This window comes from Tripterygium wilfordii, chromosome 17, assembly GCF_013401445.1.
Source record: "Tripterygium wilfordii isolate XIE 37 chromosome 17, ASM1340144v1, whole genome shotgun sequence".
NCBI classification, from domain to species: Eukaryota; Viridiplantae; Streptophyta; class Magnoliopsida; order Celastrales; family Celastraceae; genus Tripterygium; species Tripterygium wilfordii.
The window spans coordinates 12,366,758-12,387,811 of NC_052248.1; the positions used below are offsets into that span (position 1 = coordinate 12,366,758).

The 21,054-nt window shown below is 36.1% G+C and overlaps 4 protein-coding genes across 4 annotated transcripts; 1 reads left to right on the top strand and 3 right to left on the bottom strand.

The window, feature by feature from the left end:
- Nucleotides 1-374: 374 nt before the first annotated feature.
- Nucleotides 375-5,441, bottom strand: LOC119982013 (putative nucleobase-ascorbate transporter 10). Its single transcript, XM_038825162.1, has 14 exons — nt 5,287-5,441; nt 4,546-4,643; nt 4,280-4,456; nt 4,089-4,189; nt 3,906-3,981; nt 3,768-3,827; nt 3,447-3,631; nt 2,673-2,769; nt 2,244-2,330; nt 2,084-2,142; nt 1,560-1,651; nt 1,207-1,284; nt 886-1,049; nt 375-803 (listed from the first exon to the last, which is right to left on the bottom strand). The coding sequence occupies exons 1-14, from the start codon at nt 5,438-5,440 to the stop codon at nt 585-587; spliced, it is 1,647 nt and encodes a 548-aa protein (XP_038681090.1). The 5' UTR covers nt 5,441; the 3' UTR covers nt 375-584.
- A 123-nt stretch (nt 5,442-5,564) lies between these two features.
- LOC119982014 (50S ribosomal protein L7/L12-like) lies at nt 5,565-6,248 on the bottom strand. The gene has a single exon (XM_038825163.1). The coding sequence runs from the start codon at nt 6,208-6,210 to the stop codon at nt 5,716-5,718; it is 495 nt and encodes a 164-aa protein (XP_038681091.1). The 5' UTR covers nt 6,211-6,248; the 3' UTR covers nt 5,565-5,715.
- Nucleotides 6,249-7,634: 1,386 nt separating this feature from the next.
- On the top strand, nt 7,635-11,629 carry LOC119982351. Its single transcript, XM_038825671.1, has 9 exons — nt 7,635-7,808; nt 7,894-7,920; nt 8,027-8,149; nt 8,661-8,928; nt 9,687-9,773; nt 9,906-9,989; nt 10,123-10,206; nt 10,340-10,423; nt 10,742-11,629. The coding sequence occupies exons 1-9, from the start codon at nt 7,750-7,752 to the stop codon at nt 11,264-11,266; spliced, it is 1,341 nt and encodes a 446-aa protein (XP_038681599.1). The 5' UTR covers nt 7,635-7,749; the 3' UTR covers nt 11,267-11,629.
- A 648-nt stretch (nt 11,630-12,277) lies between these two features.
- Nucleotides 12,278-20,174, bottom strand: LOC119982350 (methylmalonate-semialdehyde dehydrogenase [acylating], mitochondrial). Its single transcript, XM_038825670.1, has 19 exons — nt 20,147-20,174; nt 19,956-20,053; nt 19,513-19,584; nt 19,251-19,412; nt 19,098-19,176; nt 18,847-19,001; nt 18,479-18,542; nt 17,580-17,659; nt 17,139-17,204; nt 15,724-15,774; nt 15,478-15,629; nt 14,288-14,378; nt 13,932-14,012; nt 13,415-13,492; nt 13,243-13,278; nt 13,101-13,144; nt 12,933-13,011; nt 12,632-12,722; nt 12,278-12,484 (listed from the first exon to the last, which is right to left on the bottom strand). The coding sequence occupies exons 1-19, from the start codon at nt 20,172-20,174 to the stop codon at nt 12,372-12,374; spliced, it is 1,620 nt and encodes a 539-aa protein (XP_038681598.1). The 3' UTR covers nt 12,278-12,371.
- Between the last annotated feature and the right edge of the window lie 880 nt (nt 20,175-21,054).

Here is a 21,054-nt window from a genome sequence, read left to right on the forward strand (position 1 = left end):
CAAGTAAGATTGGGTCAAGACTCATAGTAGGACTCTTAATCCTTTTCAGGAAGCAGGCTGATGAACCCAAGAAACTCTAAGGAATTAAGTCCCACCTGTTCGAACTCCCATCTGAACCCAGAAAACTCGAAGGAGTTAAGTCCCACCTGTTTTAACTTTTTAGATGCATGTTTGCCAATAACAATTAAGAGAGGAATTGATCTTCACTGTCAATTGAAACCCACCAGTTATCAACGAATCGTGGTCCACGGGTGATTATCAATTTAACACTGTCAATCGAACCCACCATCTTCAAAAGGATATCATGTGCTATGGTATTGATTACACACTATCACATATGTAAAGACTTCAATACTACAAGCCCCTTTCTTTTATGCTGAAAATCATTTTTAAAAAAAAAAATTTCAAGGAATTCTTCTAATCATATATAGAAACTGATCAATATACTGTATCTACCACAAAATGCCTAACAAGGATTAGAAGATGGAAGAATAACAGCTAAGAACAATTCAGGTTTGTTGTCTTTCTCCATAAAAAGAAAGGGCTGAAAGAGACAATAGTTGCAAACCAATACTCTTTACTCTTTAGAGGGCTGGGAATAACTTGTTGAGCCTGCATGGGAGTGCATAGAATTCATCATTTCTAACGTCTGAATTGTACAAGCTAAACTTCTCCCACCACTTCAACCCGCTATCTTTTCTCGTCTCCTCAGTTTCACAACAAAGTGTCCGATCCAAGAACAACGCAACCAGAGCAGCGACTGTCGTGTGGGATGAGAATATTACTATCACTACATCGTTGAACTGCATAATGAGATGAAAAAACAATGGTTAGCGATGTTAAGACGCGTATTAGATGAAAACCTTTTGTGTTCAAGATGCTCACCCATCCAGAACTGGCACGAGTGAGGTCACATTTGGAATGCAGTTGATAGTACTCTCTGAAGTATTGTGGTACTGATATGCCAAGAAAGAAAGAGAAGCCCAAGATAAATTTTGTTCTAAAGCTGTTCAGGTTGCAAAATTGGAGAAATCCAAGACCCGCAGAAGCTGCATATAATGTCATAGTCGACTAGTGTTAAGAATCTTAATATGCAATATGCTATCTGTATATATAACTCCTTGCATATATCCTTGAAAAAGGTAGGGAAGCTCTGCTATTCTAAGATATTTGACCAGAAGAGAGAGATGAACAAGGTTTACTTACAGACATAGCCACACAAAATGCAGTATGTAGCTGCGATGATTGGCAGAGGTACAGAAGCGAAGAATGCTCCAATTTTTCCTGATTAAGGACATCATTTATCCGTCATGAGAAACACACGCTATACAATAGCGAGTTTTTGCTCGGAATTTGACAGCTTACATAAAATGAAAGCTACTTTCAACTTCATTCAAGTATAGCCACAGAAGAGTTAGCTTGACATGGTAACAGTTCTTCACTATGTAGTAACAGTGCCAAGTATGAATCTATGACCAGCCTTCAGCAATTAACTTTGTTGGAAGAGAAAATAATGAAAAATGAAACCATAGTGCAGTGTAAACTTAGCTGGGTCATACCGAATATAGAGAAAAAAATCATAAATCCAGCTGATATTTGGATCACTCTTCGGCTTCCAACTTTTGTCAGTGCTAATAAACCAGCATTTTCCCTGTAAAGGAGGCAAACTTTAACAGGAGGTAATATTAAGAAAAATTCAAAACGACTGAATTGGATTGGGATGTCAATTGATCCCTGCTTTTCAAATCATGGACCAAAACTTTTTTTTGAATAGATCACGAACCAAAACTCATGATAAACCATCAGGACTATGATTGCGGCATAAGCTATTATATATAGGAATTTATCCAGAGAGGTAGAATTCTTTGTCAACATTCTAACCGAGCCATCAGGAAAATTCCACACTAAATGCCAACCATAATTATATATAAACGAGCGATGATAATGAAACCCGAAAGGAAGATCCTTTGGTGTGTATATGAGAATGTGGATAGACTAATTGCATTTAATCCATTTCGGAAAAATGACTTGTTAAATAAATTGAAATGAAAATTTGAAATCTTTCTACAGCATAATTCATTACACTGATGCTGTGAGACCGGTCACAGAACCAAACATGCCATTGAGCAGAACTCCAACGCCCTGAAATTAAAACAATTTAACCAATGATGGAAAGATGGAGGATCTTGAAAAGTGAAAAGAATTGTAATCTTTTCAGAAACCATCATAGAAAATAAACCTACCAGCCAGCCAACACCTCGACTAACCACAGAAGGCGGTACAGGTGTAGCACTCCCGTACCTAGATGTTGCAAAAAATGTACCAGTAGACTGCAAATTATGAGGACAAAAGTATCAGAATCAAACGATCCAGCACTAAATGACCACGATTCTGCATTTATGATTTTTGGTGTAGATTTCTTGGATAATTTTCAAGGTATGAAACCAAAAGTCTTACTTTGCTGGATATAACAGGACCTTGTAGTGACAATTTCAGTTTAAAAAACGCTGCTATTATTCAGCCATGTGTAGTCACAGCATGTAAGATGTTTGAAGGTTTTTAATGCTCGGACTTCTGAAAGAAATAAGCAAGTACAAAGCCTATGATGCTAGAACAAGAATTTTCATTGGCTAAAACCAAGAGAGACATGCAATTGGCTGTTAAGGAGTTACCTCAAAAAGAGAAACAAAAGAGGCAGCCATCATAGCAAAAGCTTCCTCAGCGTTAAAAGTGGGGTTGCCCCACTGCAATGGATAAGGAATATAGAACCTGCATGAAATGAGAGCATGAGATGACAGGATCCAATGCAGTCTAAACTACCAATTAACACGACCAGAATATATTCATTTGCATTTAGAGAAGAACGGATGAACTCTTAAATTGACATCTAAGCAACCAATTAAACACAAGTTGCAGTGAAATGTGTAGAAACTTTAAATTTCCTCCCTTTAAGAACTATGTTTGCTGAGGCAAGCACCAAAAAGAAGACTATTAATCTTCAAGAGAGAAGACAAAAACGGTTGGTCTGTTTTTCTCATCTTTTCATGTGGTAGGTTGGGGAAAGGAAGTTGCAGTTCAGTTTGCATTTGGAATCTCAATCCTTTGAACCCACTAGTAGTCAATGCAGTAATCTTATCAAATTGATATGGTTCAAAAGGTTTTTGCATTCAATTATTGATCTTTTACTTTCCCCTACACAAAAATCAAACAGGATAAATGACAAAACTATCTCATCTGAGATAATTAAAAGCCCAATTAATCTCATTAACTCACCCACTTTCGCTGAAAGGTTAGAATCAGTGGGAGCAGTACGGTATACTCACTGAAAACATTGGCTAAGCAGGCTATATGAATTATTGACAGGAGCATACTTCAATGATGCCAGAAATAGATTTCATGGCTGAAACTCATTTGTTTCCTGTTAACTTCAGAGTATGGAGTCTCACCAAGGAGCTGAAGTGACTAGTCCAGACCGATCTGTGCGGCAGCTGATCTGGGTGACCAAGCGTCTGTGGTTATACACACCGCTTGCTGTTAGAAGTTGAGCAAAAAACCATACAAGTCCAACTGAGAACAGCAATGCAAATCGATCACAAAATGGCCTCTTTGATTTCAAATAATTAGGGAGGTACTGCAAAAGAAGAAAAGAAGACGACAAAATAAAACATAAGAATGAAGATAAATTCCCAGTGGATTAAAGAAGGTAAAGAAAACTTGTAGGAACAAGAGAGGAGAATAAGTAAAATAAGAGCCAAGCTGCTACTTGCCTGTGCAATGAAAACAATTGCTACTATTTGTGGAAGTCCGATTTCAACACATTTGGCCAGCTGTATGGATATAACAAGCAGGAATAAGTTTATTTTGTAAGCCAAAAGATGGTAATTTAGTAAACTAGAACATCTTACCGAGGGAAATCCAAGATAATAGAGCCCCAGTCCAGTAAAAGTAACGTAAGGAACAATTGCGAGAGGGCTAAGAAACCTAAAGAACAGAAAAAGAAAAAGAAAAAGAAGGTATCATAAAGCAAGTAATATGGTAAAAGAATTAGTATCATTGCATCAAGAAATGTAAAGCTTCAGATTACTCACCTCACGGCATTTCTCCATAAGCCAAGAAAACCCATAACCATTTGAAAGCATGCAGTAATAATTAGAGCACCTTGTATCCCTCTCATTGTCAGCACAAACCTCTGATAAATACCGAGAATGCTTAATTTATAAAAAGAGAAAAAAAGAGAGGTAAACAACAGAAATTAAACACACCAGGAAAGGAAATTCACCTCATGGGGATTTACATATGAAGTATATCTACTGGATAGGAGAATTGAAGTGGTAGGTACAATGTATGCATATGAGCCCACAGCCACAGTAGGAAGTCGGGACCCAAAGAGTGTCTGAAAGAGTGTACTTAAACCTGAAACAAAGAGCAAGGTCTGGATAACCCTAACCTTCTCCGCCTGTAACATCAGAAAAGAATCAAGTGTTTTCAATTGCCATATACACGTATTAAGGCATCAGAAGACATCAAAACTTTTGTGCTTCTTACGTCACCACCGCCCATCTGAGGAACTATAATGCTTGGAATCAAAACAGTAATACCAAGAGTCAAAATATAATGTTGGAACCCCAGTACTATAGCTTCCGCTGCATAATAACATAAGAAATCATGAACCCTTAGTTTTCTCGTCCAAATAAGAGTTAAAACAAACAGGAATACATTGGAAACAAGGAAGAACATATTCAAACTTGAAATTGATTGAACATAAGGTACCATCTCAAGATGGATTAAAACAGTATAAATTATGAAATACCCTACGTTAATTTCTGATCAAAATAGGGAACAATCAGTTGTCCAAGTAAAAACTGGAATATTTGCTAGATTTAGAAGCCATTGTGATATTTGAATGTAGAAGAATTGCTAGAAACCTGTAGCAAAAGGGGAGCATATATTTTCCTTGAATTTGTATGCTAGTTACGTGTTTCATTATTATGTGGTGTTCTATGCCTCTGCCTCTACTGCCAATGAGATACCACACGTTGCATTGCAGAAAGCTTTAATTCAAGGTGCTACTAATGTGAATACAGTTTCATGTACTTTCTTCATCCCCACAAAGAATTGAAATCGAAATGATATCCAAATCGCCGGCCCAAATAACAACTAGGAACCAAATGGAAATACCTTGTTGAAATATCAAATCAAATGGGAAGAAGTTTGTCAAAAGAAAACAGAAATAGAAGAAAAATGTCAACAAGAAAGCAAACGTGCTAATAGAGGGAGAGTACTGACGCCATGGAGGAGGACTATTGATGCAATATTGAACCCCGGGCAACTGCTCCTTTACTGGGTGTGGTTGCAGCTCCTCTGGCTTTTTGTTATTAGCACCTCCACCACCACCACCTCCTCCTCCTCCACCAGCAGCACCAGCGCCAACTTGGGCCATTTTTTTTTTTTACAGAAGAGCACCCAAGGAGAAGGGAAAGCTAAGAAAATTGATTGGAAAGACTATGAATTTGTATCAACAAACAAGCCTAAAGTAAACCCATTACCGTTGCAAATCTTTGTAATAATAGCTACTAATTGTGACTCTTATTTCAAAATACAAAACCGAAAAGATACAGAGGATATGAAAGTCATTAAATTGCAGTCTATTAATGGTCTCGAAATCAAAATACACTGTTTTAAATTCAAATAACAAAGTATCAAAATACCACAATTTCATTCCAATACGACAGTAGCACCCAACTCTTTGAGCTTTTCAATAATGGAATTTGCCTCCTCTTTAGTAACTCCCTTCTTCAAAACGACAGGCACTTTCTCCACCAAATCCTTAGCCTCCTTCAACCCCAAATCAGTAAAAGTCCTAACCTCTTTGATTATCTTTATCTTGGCCGCAGAGTCAAATTTCTCCAGCTTTATATCGAACGCCGTCTTCTCCACCTCAGCCGCCGCCTTAACGTCAGCGGTGTCGGCTGAGGCGGAGATGGGTCCGGAGACTGCAGGCCCGAATCGGTTGAGTCCCATTTTGTGTCGGAAGAGGATGGAGTAGTCGTACCTCTCGAGCTTTGTAAGGTTCATCAACTCGTCGGCAATGCGTTCCAGTTTCTGGGTTCTGGTCTCGGACGCGGTGGCTGTGGCGGTGCAAAGGCGGCGATGAATGGTGGTAAGCCTACCGGCGAGTACCTTGGAAGGGATCTTGGAGGATAAAGACATTTTGGCAATCAGGTTTTGGGTTTAGTCAGTGACGCGAGACGGCGTTTATATTGGGATAACCCTCTGCTACCCAAAACGATGACGTTTGTAGTCTAATTGTTTTGTAAAAAAGTAAAAATTTGTTAATTGGCATATTTAATTTAACCTTTGTTATAAATCAAAAGTATAATTGTATATAAATATATAGGGAGTAAGATGGATCACATAAAAAAAAAAAAGAAGCTTTGATTATGCTTTCAATGGTTCATTATTTTTCTTGGAGCAAATCCACTAGAAAATAGAGGTGTTAAAATAGTTTAGAGACGAAAGTAAAAATATTGTAATCATTCATGCAATGGCGAAACAACGTTTTAATGAGGGGTAGACTGACTTCTTCAAAAAAAAATTTAATTAGTTCTATGTATAGAACAAATTAAGGAAAAAGATCTCCTAAATTTTTAATTTAGAACCTCATATTATAAAAAATCATGTTTGAAGGGTTAAAATAAGAAGACTCGTGACAATTATTATTTATTATATATAAATTTTTTGGTTTTTAATGTTATTTTTTTTGTACTTTTAAACAAATAATTAATAAATAATAAAAAAAAATTTAGGACGTTGCCTCAAGACCCTGATTAACTTTGTCCATCATGATATAAAATATTTTGTCCGTCATGACAGTGGACCACCCCCTCCTATTATATGTTGTGGCTTTGCCCCTAAGGAACTAAAATATAAATTTGACAAAAATATTGTCTAAGACAAATCATTTTAGCTGTTAGCATTTAAGCTTCGAACATGATTGGTTGGTTGGATAATGCAAATTTAAGAGGTAAAAATATATTTTTTTGTCCCTCAACTATACCCTTAATTTCATTTTTATCCTTAAATTTTGTTTGTTCTTAAAATCGTTCCTCAACTATTTAAAAATATCTCGTTTGTCTCTCAAATGATTCTGACATCAGAAAAATCATGCATGACATCCTAGTTGAAGTAATTTTTACATCTGTCATCCTACTTGACTTAAATTTTACACTTATTATCCCACAAAATTCCCAAAATACCTAACACTTCAAAATCTCTAAACTATTTTGTCGTATAGTTTAAGCACTAAAAGTGTTAGACATTAATAGTTTAGAGATAATATCGTACATGTTTGTCAAAGTTTGTCAATTACGATTATTCCGATATGTTAAATAGATGACACGGATATTTTCAGTTACTCTCTCATTTGAAGGACGAAATAGATATATCTCAATAGTTGAAGGACAAATTAAGAGCAAAAAAAATTGAAGGACAAAAGTGAAACTGGGATATAGTTGAGGGAAGAAATGTTAAATGTTAGAGCAGGACGTCATGGCACTGTCGTCATTTTTCGCGTCAAATACGTGGAAAAACCACTGCTTTACCTTTTTCCCAGGAAGCTGCTGTCGAGTTTCTTGCTACGCGTCGGTTTACCTTCTCCTTTTCTTCCTCTGTGAGGTTTCTTTCCACTCTTAAAAACACCAGATCAGTTGGTTCTGATCAAGAACGCACATTTGAGATACTGAATCCAGGATGGGCTTTGTGGGTTTCTTCTTCAGCTTGACTGTTAGATGCTTTGATCTTCTTGCATGGTACTGCATTTCACCCAATTCTCATTTTCTTTTCCCAAGTTTTGTGGGTTTAATTTTATTTTTGTGCTCTGTATTGCTTCTGCAGGCCTCTTCTTGCTTTGGGATATCCTTTGTAAGTCATTGTTTAGTTAAAAGAGAAGATTGATGATATTGATTCAATATACTTATTGCCATGCTTGCCATTACAAATTTACAATCGTTTGTTCAAAATATAACAGGCGTGCTTCCATTATGGCTATTGAGACCAACTCAGACTTGGAAACAAGGAAGTTGGTGACCTATTGGATTGTCTTTTCCTTGATATCCCTTTTCGAACATGCTTTTGTCAAGCTGTTTGAATGGTAATTTTGCTTCTCTGCATCTTAATTACTCTGTTATCAGCTTTGGTATGCATTGCTCTCTATTGGGTTCGTAATGCGTCTTCTGTTCAATTGGACTGCAATCCAATTTCATTGAAGTTACGATTTCCCTTTGAAACCTTTGTTCTGTCCATTTTCGGAAGTGAACTGTGCTAACAAATGCTTTTTTTTGTGCTTAGCTATCAATCAAAATTCTTACACAATATATTTTATATCTATTCTCAAGTGTTCGGGACGATTCAAGATACATGTAGACATCATATATCTGGTTGGGTAATGTGAAACCCCACATTTCCCATTGAAGAGAATGCATTGCAAAATTGAACTTAAACGTTGATTAAGTTGATGAATTTGTTTTCCAAAAGAAGTATTAGACTTGAAGATCTGATCTAAGTTGGCTGGGTCCTTTTATGGGGAACAAAGAGCTATGTGATTCATCTTTTTTATTTCTTTGTCCATTTTGGTTCTTATTTTTGTTGGTTGTGTCTGTCAGGATACCATTATGGCTTTACATTAAGCTAATGATTGTCTGCTGGTTGGTGATACCTCACTTTGATGGTTCTTATTACGTATATATGCACGTTGTTCGTCCCTTCCTCTCCATGGACACACAAACTGTCATCAAGCAGTTGAAAAAGCTGAAGGAAATCTCTTTTGAAAGAATGGGTTTCTCCTTAAAGAGAGACAACTTTATAGATGAGGTGGAGAAATTTGTAAAAGAAAACGGACCAGAAGCCTTAGAGGAACTTATTGCTAGCAAGGTATGTTTCCTTTTGGTAATAGGACTTCAACAGCCGAGATTGCAAATATGAAAGTAAGAGATGTCAATATACATATGGAAGTTTTACTTATCAAGTAGCATATATAAGCATTTCTCATGCACATCACTTTCATAATATATATATTTTTATTACCAAAGGTGAATTGGCTAAAACAAGAACTCAATTTAGTGACTCGCTATGGGATTATATGTTTTGGATCTCAAAAAGAATCTGTGAAGGGTGGTGTACAAAAACTTTTCCCGCATTGTGAGAGACTGTTTCCATGAGTTCAAATTAATACCTAGATTGCAATGAAACAACTTACTACTGTGCCGAGGTTCATAATGTTATTTTCTCCATTTATTGCATTACAAAAATTGCACTCAAGCTACATTTAGCCATATGTTCATTTAATGGTTGCAGAGCCTGGTGTTGCAAAGTGGAATAGCTACGGCTCTGTGTCATTTGGAGATATTAGGAAATAGGAACCATGCATTTGCTCTTTATTTAGGTTTATAGAATTAGAATTTGTTGTCCAGGTTGAAAGATCATAACGATTTTATTGTTTATCATTGCCGCCACAGGATTACAGTTTTTTTCGTTCCCTTATTGTTTAAATGATTATGGGAAACACGATGTTATAATAATTTAATACTGAAGGCCAGTAACATATGGCATGTTCAATGATATGGAAAAAAAATGAGCAGTGTTATCTGCTATGATTGATTAACTGATCCTTGCACCTTTTTTTAATGCAGTCAAAGTTAAAAGAAAATGTTGTTAAGCAGAAAGATATAAAAGCTGTAGAAGCAACTGAAGATAAGAAAGTTGATGTAGCTCAGCAGGTAAGATCGACTCATATTTTTATGGTTGTTCACATAAAATTGTGAAGAGGTAGGAACTTTTTATGAACAATTGTTTTTGTTGAAAAGAGAATTTTGTTACATGGACTGATCCTTTACCTTTTTCTAATGCAGTCAAAGTTAAAAGATGTTGTTAAGCAGAAAGATATCAAAGCTGTAGAACCAACTGAAGTTAAGAAAGCTGATGTAGCCCAGCAGGTAAGTTCGACTCATATTTTTATGGTCGTTCACATAAAATTGTGAAGTGGCAAGAACTTTTTATGAAAAAATATTTTTGTTTAAAAGAGAATTTTGTTACATGGACTGATCCTCGCACCTTTTTCTAATGCAGTCAAAGTTAAAAGATGTTGTTAAGCAGAAATATATCAAAGCTGTAGAAGCAACTGAAGATAAGAAAGCTGATGTAGCCCAGCAGGTAAGTTCGACTCATTTTTTTATGGTCGTTCACATAAAATTGTTAAGTGGCAGGAACTTTTTATGAAAAAATATTTTTGTTGAGAAGAGAATTTTGTTACATGGACTGATCCTCGCACCTTTTTCTAATGCAGTCAAAGTTAAAAGATGTTGTTAAGCAGAAATATATCAAAGCTGTAGAAGCAACTGAAGATAAGAAAGCTGATGTAGCCCAGCAGGTAAGTTCGACTCATATTTTTATGGTTGTTCACATAAAATTGGGAAGATGTAGGAACTTTTTGTCGAAAAAAAGAACTTTGTTATATGGGTGGGATAGAGATGACTGGTAGTAATAGCTATGGGCAAGTTTGGGACAGATTTTGTTTACTGGAATTTTCCTTACAGGAATTCTCTCATTTCTTGACAAGCGTGAACCTGTAACAGATAATCTACCCATCGGAACCATTTATAAAATTCTTTTTGTATGGAGTTTGGAAGATGATATTAATATTGTGTGTGTGTATATATATATATATATATATTCATGGCTTTTACAGGTTTTTCAAACAAAGGTTAAATCTGCTGAAGCGGACATCAGTACACATTCACCAGTTGAAGTCAAAGAACTGCCATCTGCAACATCAATCAGGGTTGAGGTACCGGTCCCCGACAACATCCAAAAGGAGTGGACTTGTTCTATTTGTCAGGTGACAACCTCGAGTGAAGCCATACTTACTTCACATCTTCAAGGGAGACGACATAAGGCTACTTTAGAGAAGTTGAGTGCAAAGAACCAGAACTCAAAAATGAAGGTTCCTCCTGCTTCAGAGGAAAAGAAACCTAGTGTGCCCAAAGTCAAACCAGAGAAGACTGTAGCTAGCAGTCCAATGGTGCATAAGGTGCAAATAAGTCCAAATAATGTGAAGTGTGATGGTGTCGCAACTAGACAACCTGGATTATGGTGCTTTATCTGTAATGTAGGATGCACCGGCATGAATAACATGGATTCTCACTTCAAAGGGAAGAAGCACTTGACCCGGGTTTCAGAACTTAATGGAGTTGCAGTTGGTGGACATTCCTGATAAGCAGAGGTGTGAATCTTTAGAATTACAGGGACTTTAAGATGGTTAAGAGCATTTTAGGCTTCTACGGGTTGGGTCATCGAGGAATCTGTTATTGGTTTCCATGGTATATTATGTTATGGGAGTAACATTCAGTTGATGAGGCTGTAAATGTGGAGTAGTCATCATATCTGATCATAGTTACTAAATAGTCTCAATTGTGGCCTCAACTTCAACTCTTGTATGCACAACTTGGGTTGATTGGTTTGTTTGGAAAGATAACAACTTGATTCATTTGTTGCCCTTATTACTGCTTAATCCTGGTTCTACACATGTATTGTGTTGCTACACAACTTGTATATTCAAACTTTCTATGATCGTTTACATGCAGTCATCATGCACAAGTAGTTTTCCTTGGATAGTGAATTTCCAAACCCATAAGAGAACTCGAGAAGTCTGGTTTTTTTTTCTCCGGTTTTGGTTTTTTTTTTCTTGTAGATTCTTGTGTTATGACTGTGTTACTATTCTCTATTTCAAATTCTCTTTTGTTCTTGATATGTTTTGGTTAAATTTCCCAACAAACCAAGTCGGTCTTTCTTTCTTCTTCTTGTCGTTGCTTCTCTGATCGATAATTAATTCAATCATGGTTTACACGAGTGGTTTTAGTGAAGTCCTCCCTCTAGAGTACCGATTCGTCCCAACCCAGGAGGAGTTGATCACTTGCCCAATCTCCTCTCGAAAGTGAGGAAGGTGGACACATCGGAACTCTGTTCTCCCATCGAAGATTTGGATGCATATGGCAACGATCACATATGGATGAAGGAGTGTGGAGAATATGACAGATGTTTAGCACGAAACACTCACCATTACCTCACTAACTTCAAGAAGTCAGAGACCGGAAGCCGCTTCAAGAGGGTAACTCTCACTAGCAAATTGAAGAAAGTTACACCGTCCTCCCCCTCCCATCTCTAACCTCTCCCATCTCTAACCTGAACATTCCTAGAGCCGAATTAGGGCATTTACGGGAAGAAAACCGAAGAACAAGAGCAGGTGTAACTTTGATAGAATTATTGTAGGGTTCACACAAGATTTAAAAGATGTGAAGTATTTTACACCTAGCAAAACACTATATCTTCTGAGAAGTTGGCATTGCTAGAGATACTCCACTGCTGCTTGGTAAATCTTTCCACTGTTGAGTTACTGTCTTGATCTGGGTGTAAAAATTAACTCCGGCTTTACCTGCCATTCGGAATAAATTTTCAGGTTGGGAAAAGAAGCATGATCAACTATAAGGTTAAATTCATGCAACTACACCAGATGGAGGAAATAAAAGAAGAAGAAATTAGTAACAGATGAAGGTGTTAATAGCAAGGTTTCAGTTGATACCATAGAAATTTAGATCCCCCGCGAAAGATGCCTTGTTGCCGGTAAATGAGAAAAAGGGCAAGGGAACAGGTATAGGAACGTTGATGCCAACCTGAAACAAAGGAATTCTTATCAGAGACTCCTCCAAGCAGAGGAGCTATTAGGGTTTGAGTCATCAGGGAACTCCGAATTCCTCCAATAAATTAGGCCGTCAAGTTGCAATGCCAAATTAGTAAACAATGGTGCATGACACAATGCTAAAGAGAACAAAAAACGAGTCAACTAGAACGTTCTCTATTATTGTGTTTTCTTCCAAATTTACCTGGCCAGCCTCAATCTCAGTCTGAAATTTCCTTGCAACTGCGCCAGATGTAGTAAATATAGAAGCTCCATTACCATATCTGTAAAATACGAACAACATCATCCAAAATTAGAAAGGAAATAATGATTACTTCTGAGTGAAAGCAGCCTCTAGTTATTCAGGAGGTACTTGTTTTTGTTAACAATGTCTATTGCCTCCTCCAAGCTGTCAGCCTAAATTATGCAATGGACGGAAAACAAATGTCAATATTTTTCCCCACTAATGAATTAGAGCTTAGAATTTTGAAAAATTGGAAACTTAAGTAGCATACCTTCATGCATAGCAGAACTGGCCCAAAAATTTCTTCCTGCACAGTTGAGAGAGAGAAAAAAGAAGAAGAAAAGTCAAGATTCTGCCAATGCTCAAGTTCCAAGCCTATTACTAGATGTATACAGCAGTTCGAAAATTCATTATATACACCAGAAAACTACAAAGAATAATACCTTATAGCACTCCATGTCTGCTCTGACGTCAGATAACATGGTCGGACCTATAAAATTTCCATGCTCATATCCTTTTACCTATTTTCATCCAAAAAATTAGTAAGGATAGACCATTTTGCTTCTGGAAAACTGAAAATTGTGGTTAAGTGATGAGAAAACACAGATCCTTACTAGAGCTAAGTAGCTAACTTTAACCCTTAATTGTGAACAAAATTTGTGATAAATTGATTTGGAATGATTGAAGTCCAAGATGGTACAGAGATTTTGTAGAAAACAAACAATCAAAATCTAAAATGCTAGCTTGCTCATCCACTGTCTGCATCTTTTGCTAAAACCTTATGTGCCATACTCGAGACTAATGTTCTCATTCATTACTAATTACTCCTTAATTTCTGTATACTAGAATAACTTATCCACATCAGTAGCAAAAAGTACTTAGTTTAAATGCCATTCAGTACAATACTTTGAATAAGCAAAAACAAAGATAAAACTTTGATGACTAATGTAATAGTAATACCACTATGTTTCTGCCATCAAGCAGTAGCCTCGCACCACTTTCAACACCACTTTGAACCAATTTATGTATTCGTTCCTTGGCCTGTGAATGCAGAAATTTACAGAAGGCCGATGAAGATAAATTTAAAGCAAGAAAATCAGCCATTTAAACAAATGTGTAAATTTAGTATATAGTTTATCCACATAAAGCAAAAAAAAGGTACCGAAAGTCAAACCACTTCAACCTATATAACTCATTAAAATTTGTGATGATATCAGATAGCCTGTGAGAAATAGAGCCAACCCCCCACCCCACCCCCCTCGGAGTGGGTTTGTGTTGGGGAAGCAAGGTAGTAGAGGGAGATGCTAATGACTGACCTGCTTGCTAATCACTGGACCTAGGTCTGCATCAGGGTCTGTTCCAGCATTTACTTTCAGGGATTTTGCAAGTTCTGCCAGTTTATTCTCCCTGGAAAGTATTCAAGTGAGCTCCTGTTATTCTTATGACATGCACCATCAAGGATATTTGAGTGCCTGTTATAACTATGAACTTAACCAAAAGAAATGAAAAAAAGGAAACAATAGACTATTTTTGCATTAAGACCACATCCTCAAATTCAACGGGTATCGTACCAAATGTGCACTATAAGTTACATATTCCGGATAATATCTGAACGTAAGAAAGAAAAGGCACAGTAGCACCGTAGAAGTTCATTAGACAAGTTCTGGCTCTACTTTCTGTCATATTGACATCTCAGTTGCATTCCAACATTCTTCAAAGGCTAGTTGATTTTTAGGGCATGCTACCATATAGGACATGGATTTAGTTCCACATACAAATGCAACTAACAATAACTTTCTCATATTAGAAAGAAAATTACTATGGGAAGGATAAATTGCCAAAACTTCAATTGCACTATGGGATAACAATCTTTCAAAAAGAAGCCTAGTGTATAGAAGTCTTGTCCTGGTATGTTGAAGAGCATAAGCAAGGAAAGGAAAAGACCTCATATTTCACCGATGTCACAACAATATTTGTAGTATACAGTGATTAAGATGTCATAACAACATTTGTAGTATACATTATTTCGTCACCAACATATACTTCAACCACAAAATATGCAATTGTAATGCAACATAAATAACTAGTAAATATGACAATTCAAAATGGCATGAAGTAGGTATGACAAACATGCATAGCAAGTATCTGAAAATTAAGCTTTTCAAGTTTTTAATATATCAGAATTTACCAATTGCACAATTTACAAAAGGTAAACAACTCCCGTGCACAAGGCTCTTGTAGTGGGCAGGGTCAGGGACAGAGACAGGCAAGATGTACGCAGATGTTATCCCATTTAATATGTGAAAAGGCCGATTCCAAGAATTGAACATGTGACCTCTAGGTTGCCCAACTACCACTCTATATCTGAACCTCCTTAAAATTACTAATTACTAGGGCCTCTATGTTGCTCAAGATTTGAATAACAATATAAAAAAGGTAAAAGAAATAACAAAAAAAAGAAATTTATGATTCAACCAAAAAAAAAGGAGAAACGAAGAACTAATACCATGACTTTGAGTCTCCAACAAAAACTACTGTGCTGAGAGCCATGCACCTTTGTCCAGCAGCACCAAAACCGGCAGCAAGTAATGCATTTAATGTTGCATCAGCATTTGCATCAGGCATGACGATAGCATGATTTTTTGCCCCCATGTTGGACTAAGCACAACATATAATAAGGTTGGCTCTAGTAATCACATCTCTAGTACAAGGAATTGAGAATTCCTTAACAAATTAGATGCAGGAGACTTACTTGGACTCGTTTTCCTCTTGCCGATGCTCTTCCATATATATGCATTCCAGCCTTTAGTCATATTAAAATAAGACAAATTAAAAGAACAAAGGTATCAGTCGATAAGAATACAAAAAGCAGATGAAAATGAATGATGGATCAAACAATAACTCTGGAAAGAACAATAAGTTTATATAAATAAGAAAAAAGCTATAATTAACAACATAATGCTAAGAAACATAAAATCTAATGCAAAGAAAGTTTCCTTGGTAAATATTTACATTTATTTGGAATTATAAATAGTTATAGGTAGTTTCCTTGTAAAATCAATTTTTACGAGAATAAAACGTCCCTTCTACTTTCAGAAAACTATGGAGTACGTTTGCTTTCGAGACACTCTTTTATTCAAACTATTAACATCCTTCAAAGATTATAACCTCCAAGATCAACATTATAAGAAAAAATAGAGTGTCCCATTGGGCAAAATTTAGACAAAAATAATACCAAATGTGTCTGGGCAAAGGACAGATAATAAACAGGCCAGCCATGGACTCTTCATGGCATTCACTATTCATTGAGCATTCATCTATTGGATTCAATCGACAATCTAGAAATTACAACTAATTGGTCAAAATCTTCTTGTTGGTGCAAACTATTTCAACCTAAAAAAGCAACTCCAGATGACAGCAGAAATTTTACATGAAAGCAGTAACATTAAATGAATAGGCAGGTATGTCCTAACCTCACAAGAAATTGAAGGAAACATGACTGTGAGAACTCCTATATTTTTAAATAAAAACCTGAACTATCCAGAAAACCATTCTGATGCGCCTCATGATTAAAGGACCGCAATGTTTCAAGTCAATGCATTAAGACACAGAGACTTGGTTGTCCCAAAATAGTTCTGAAATATTTTTCCATCTAATAAAACATTCGCATCTAGAAAGAAAAAGGTAAATTCAAATCGATGGCATTCTCACAAAAGAAATTCAGATGTTCAAAGATGCCACTTGAAGTTTAAAGGGAGTTAGATATTTATTATAAGGATATGAGGTTAAACACAAGTGCAAAAAAGTGTAAAATTGTCAAAGAAAAGACATTCAAAATTTGTGGTCATTATAGTCCAAAATTGTTCACAACTATAACATCACCAAGAAAAAAAATAAGGGAAAGACATCAAAGCAAGAAGGGATAAATCAAGCTCTGACTTTTAAAGCAAGCTATAGAGTATAGACCAAATATTTTCTGCAATTCAGACGTCATTGTTCAATGTTTAACTTTTAATCAGATGAACTACCTAGTGGATGCCAATTTCGGTGTGTGAATTTTGAAAAAAAAATGCTAGGATTAAAAGGGCAATTTTGATGCTACAGTTTCACAGAAAGGCATCAAACCGGATATTATAATCAGCGAATGATGACTGAGAAGTCACTTACAGTATTAGAACCGACAAACGATACAGCCCGAATATCTTCATCATCACAGATAGCATTAACAATATCCTGGCACAAAGACAAACAAACCACTAGCAATTATTAGATACAAAACATCTACCATCACTATTTCATGAAACATCAGAAGTTCAAGTCTCAACTATATTATTAAGCCAAATGACATAATTTTGATCTGCAAAGCCATATATGATATATCATAGGCCTAGAAACATATTAATTATGGGAAAAAAATTCTCCGTTTTTTCATTGATTTTTGAGAAGTATCGAACTGAAACCTTCTTTTTCGCTTTCATACATTATAATGATACTTAACTTTGTGGAAAGTCAAAATTTATAGAGCACTCCATGTTCCTTGAATACATTCCCTTATTGGAGGGAAGGAGCGATATAGAAGCAAAAAATCCATTGCAAAATAAAGCATACATTGGTTCCATGAACAATGTTTAAAACGCCATTAGGCAACCCAGCTTCCATTGCTAATTCTGCGAGAATGACAGAAGCACCTAAAGGGGAAAAACAGTCATTGGCCAGTAAACTGAAAAGCACACAAAAGTTAAATGTTCATGCCAAGGAAATAATACACATAAAAATAGTAGAAATATGGAGGAAACACCATATATTAGACTGCACATAGTCAAAGAGTATGGTAATTGTAAACGCCGAAAGAGATGGCATAACCAAAACAACATTTGAGAGGATGAACTCATAAACATTGATAATTTCCAATAACTTACTTCATTTTATTACGAAGAGTTTGTGCAAAATGATTCTTCAGAAACTTATATAGATAATTATTTCAGAAACTTTAGTTAATGTGTCAATCAAGTTTCTTGAGCTACTACATTAAATTTGAATGTCGTATCAACCCAAATCACACTCCTGCCTTGGAACTCTATTAAGCGCTATTATCATCAGTATATTGCCTGGAAATATTACATGATCCATTGTGATGAGTAACATGTCTATCAGGAAAGCAAACAACCTAAGAACTATAACCTCAAAACTTTTTCTCGTATTGCCGTCCTGTATTTATCGATTATAAAGCAGCCATAATCTCTAATATATGGTTGCCCTACTTAAGGACTCATGGGAAACAACAATGCAAGATCGTATTGTTCCAATAACCAGGATCCCCGTACAATAATTTTGAGTCTTTGGGCTGTGATTGCAGCGAACTTCAGACAAGATGCTTTAATGAACACACAATTCAAAGAAAAAGGGAATATCATTTTTGCTCAAAGGTTTTGTATATTTTACGAAAAAAAGGAAAGATATGTTCCAGGACGATACCCATCATGATACTAAGAGAACATTACAATCACCTGGATCTTTTTCTGATGGCTTTAAAACAAAGGTATTACCACACGTAACTGCAATAGGGAACATCTGCAACCAGAAAATTGACTATGAAAAGAATATTCAGATTTGCATCTTCATTTGCACAGCATTCAAAAACCAACTAGTGTGAGCCCCGGGAAACCACAGATGAATGCATACAAGAAAAAATACTATTAATTGAGCAGTAGTACATGTTGGTCATTTCATCCGATCTTAACCCAACCCTAGCAAATGTTTTCTACCTCATGTGTGATAACAGTGTCACATAAATAAGCATTCTAGGATGTGATAATTAACTATGAGAAACAAATGAGTAAGTAAGAAACAATGAAGTGGAGAATCTCAGGCTTACCCACAGAGGAATCATTGCTGGGAAATTGAATGGGCAAATCCCAGCACAAACACCAAGCGGCTCTCTAACACTATAGGTATCAATACCATTTGATACATTGGGAACGTACTCCCCCATTTGCAAAGTTGCCATACCACAAGCATGTTCTACCACCTCTGTATTATAACAAACAAAAAAAACTTAAAAACAAAATAGATCCATCATCAACAACTGAGTTGAAAATTTTCACTTGAATATCTATGCAAACAAACCTAGTCCACGGAACACATCTCCATGAGCATCCTTCAAGGTCTTTCCCTGTTCAGTGGTAATATTCATGGCAAGCTTGTCCTGAAGCAGAATCGCAGCAATTCCTATTAGTCAGCATATTCATTGGTAAAAAAAACTGAAAATTAATCGTTTACCATGTCTCTTCGAATAAGTTCTTGAAACTTTAACATGACACGCTGGCGGGTTGTAATAGGTGTGTTGCGCCATGATGGAAAGGCCTGCTTTGCTGCCGAAACTGCAGCTTTGAACTCTTCATTAGTGGTTAATGGAAGTTGAGAAACAACTTCTTGTGTTGCCTATATTCATATAAAACTCAATTAGAGTCCCAGACATAGAAAAATGTCCCTTGAAAAACAGCATGAAGAGAAAAGAGAAGAAACGAATCGAAAAACTCACAGGGTTTATGACGTCTATAAATTCTGACGATTTTGAATCCGCAAACACGCCTCCAATAAGATTGGGAACCCTCTGAGCAAACACACAAACAATATATCAAGACAAACAACGGAAATCAGACTATTTGGAAATGAAGTCCAATTTCCGTCAGTTTCAGAATCAAAAGTGTGTCAAGACACTTGACGATTTTCATAAAAAGAATAAGAACAACCACCATTAAAACGTGAACACCCCAGTCCCCAAAAGTCAAAACTTAAATAAAAAGCTATTTCAATGGTCAAGAAAGAACCAGAAAAGAAGTCACTTCAACACTACTACCTGATTGTTCTATCAGTAAGTTTCATCTCCATTCATTAACCCGGCACTTTCTAGGAAACCAAACAGCGTAATAAAAGCTTCACACAAACACCCATGCTTATTCAATTGTATACAAACAAAATTACCAGAGGCTGACGCTTTTGGAAAGAAGGTTCGGCCAAAGTAGAAAGATTATAATTTCCCAAAGCGAAAACCCGAGGCCCCAGAGACTTCAAGTTCCTCACTGAAAATCGAAAACACAAAAAGAAAAAAAAAAAAAAACAATTTGATCCTTCAAAATTCAATCGAAACTTCAGATTCACAGAATCACAATCACCTCTTTGAACTGAGAGATGCATCATCATTCTAAAACCCTCTGCGACTCTCACTGACTGAAGTTGATGGTTACTCCTGCTGACCGAGAAGACGAAATGACGATGAATCGAAGGAAAGAGAGAGAGCACACTTCAAAAAAGAGAAAAGAAGGGTATTTTACTATTTACTGCTTTGAATTACCACCGTTTGATTTCTTCATCAATCATCATGGGTTTCGAGATATTACCTGCCACGTCATCGGATTAACTAAAATTTAGGCCATAGAAGGATTATTACTACTAGCTCTTAATAAAATCTGGATGAATATACAAATACATGGAATTTGGTCAAAAAAGATCATCATCATCAACTCTTAAAATAATATTTGCCTTTTTTAAACCAGTTGTAGGGTTTGTTCCAAAAAAAAAAAACGTAGTTGCAGGGCTTGAATTCTCTCTCTCACTGTCTATTTTAAGAAAAGCAAAGAAAATTTAATCATTTGGGAAATCATGCCACTAATTTCACTCTCTCTCTTTTTTTTACTGATAACGACACCATTTTTTATAACCGAGAATGAACATCAAATATCAATATAAACTCGAACCTGAAACCATCAAACCCGTACGAACAAAAATTTTATGAACATTAGATATCAATAGGTAAAAGAGTACTTTTCATCCCTCAACTATTGATCAGGTTTCATTTTTGTCCCTTAGCTTCTTTTTTTCTCCTTTTCGTCCCCCAACTATGGAAAAGTACTATGTTTATCCCTCAAATAAATCCAGTCATTGAAAAATCCTACGTGACATCATATTGTTCGTCAGATAAGATTTTTCCCAACCTCGATCTCACTTAAAAGGACGAAAATGATACTTTTCAATAGTTGAGGGACACAAATAGGAGAAAAAAAAAACTTAGGGACAAAAATGA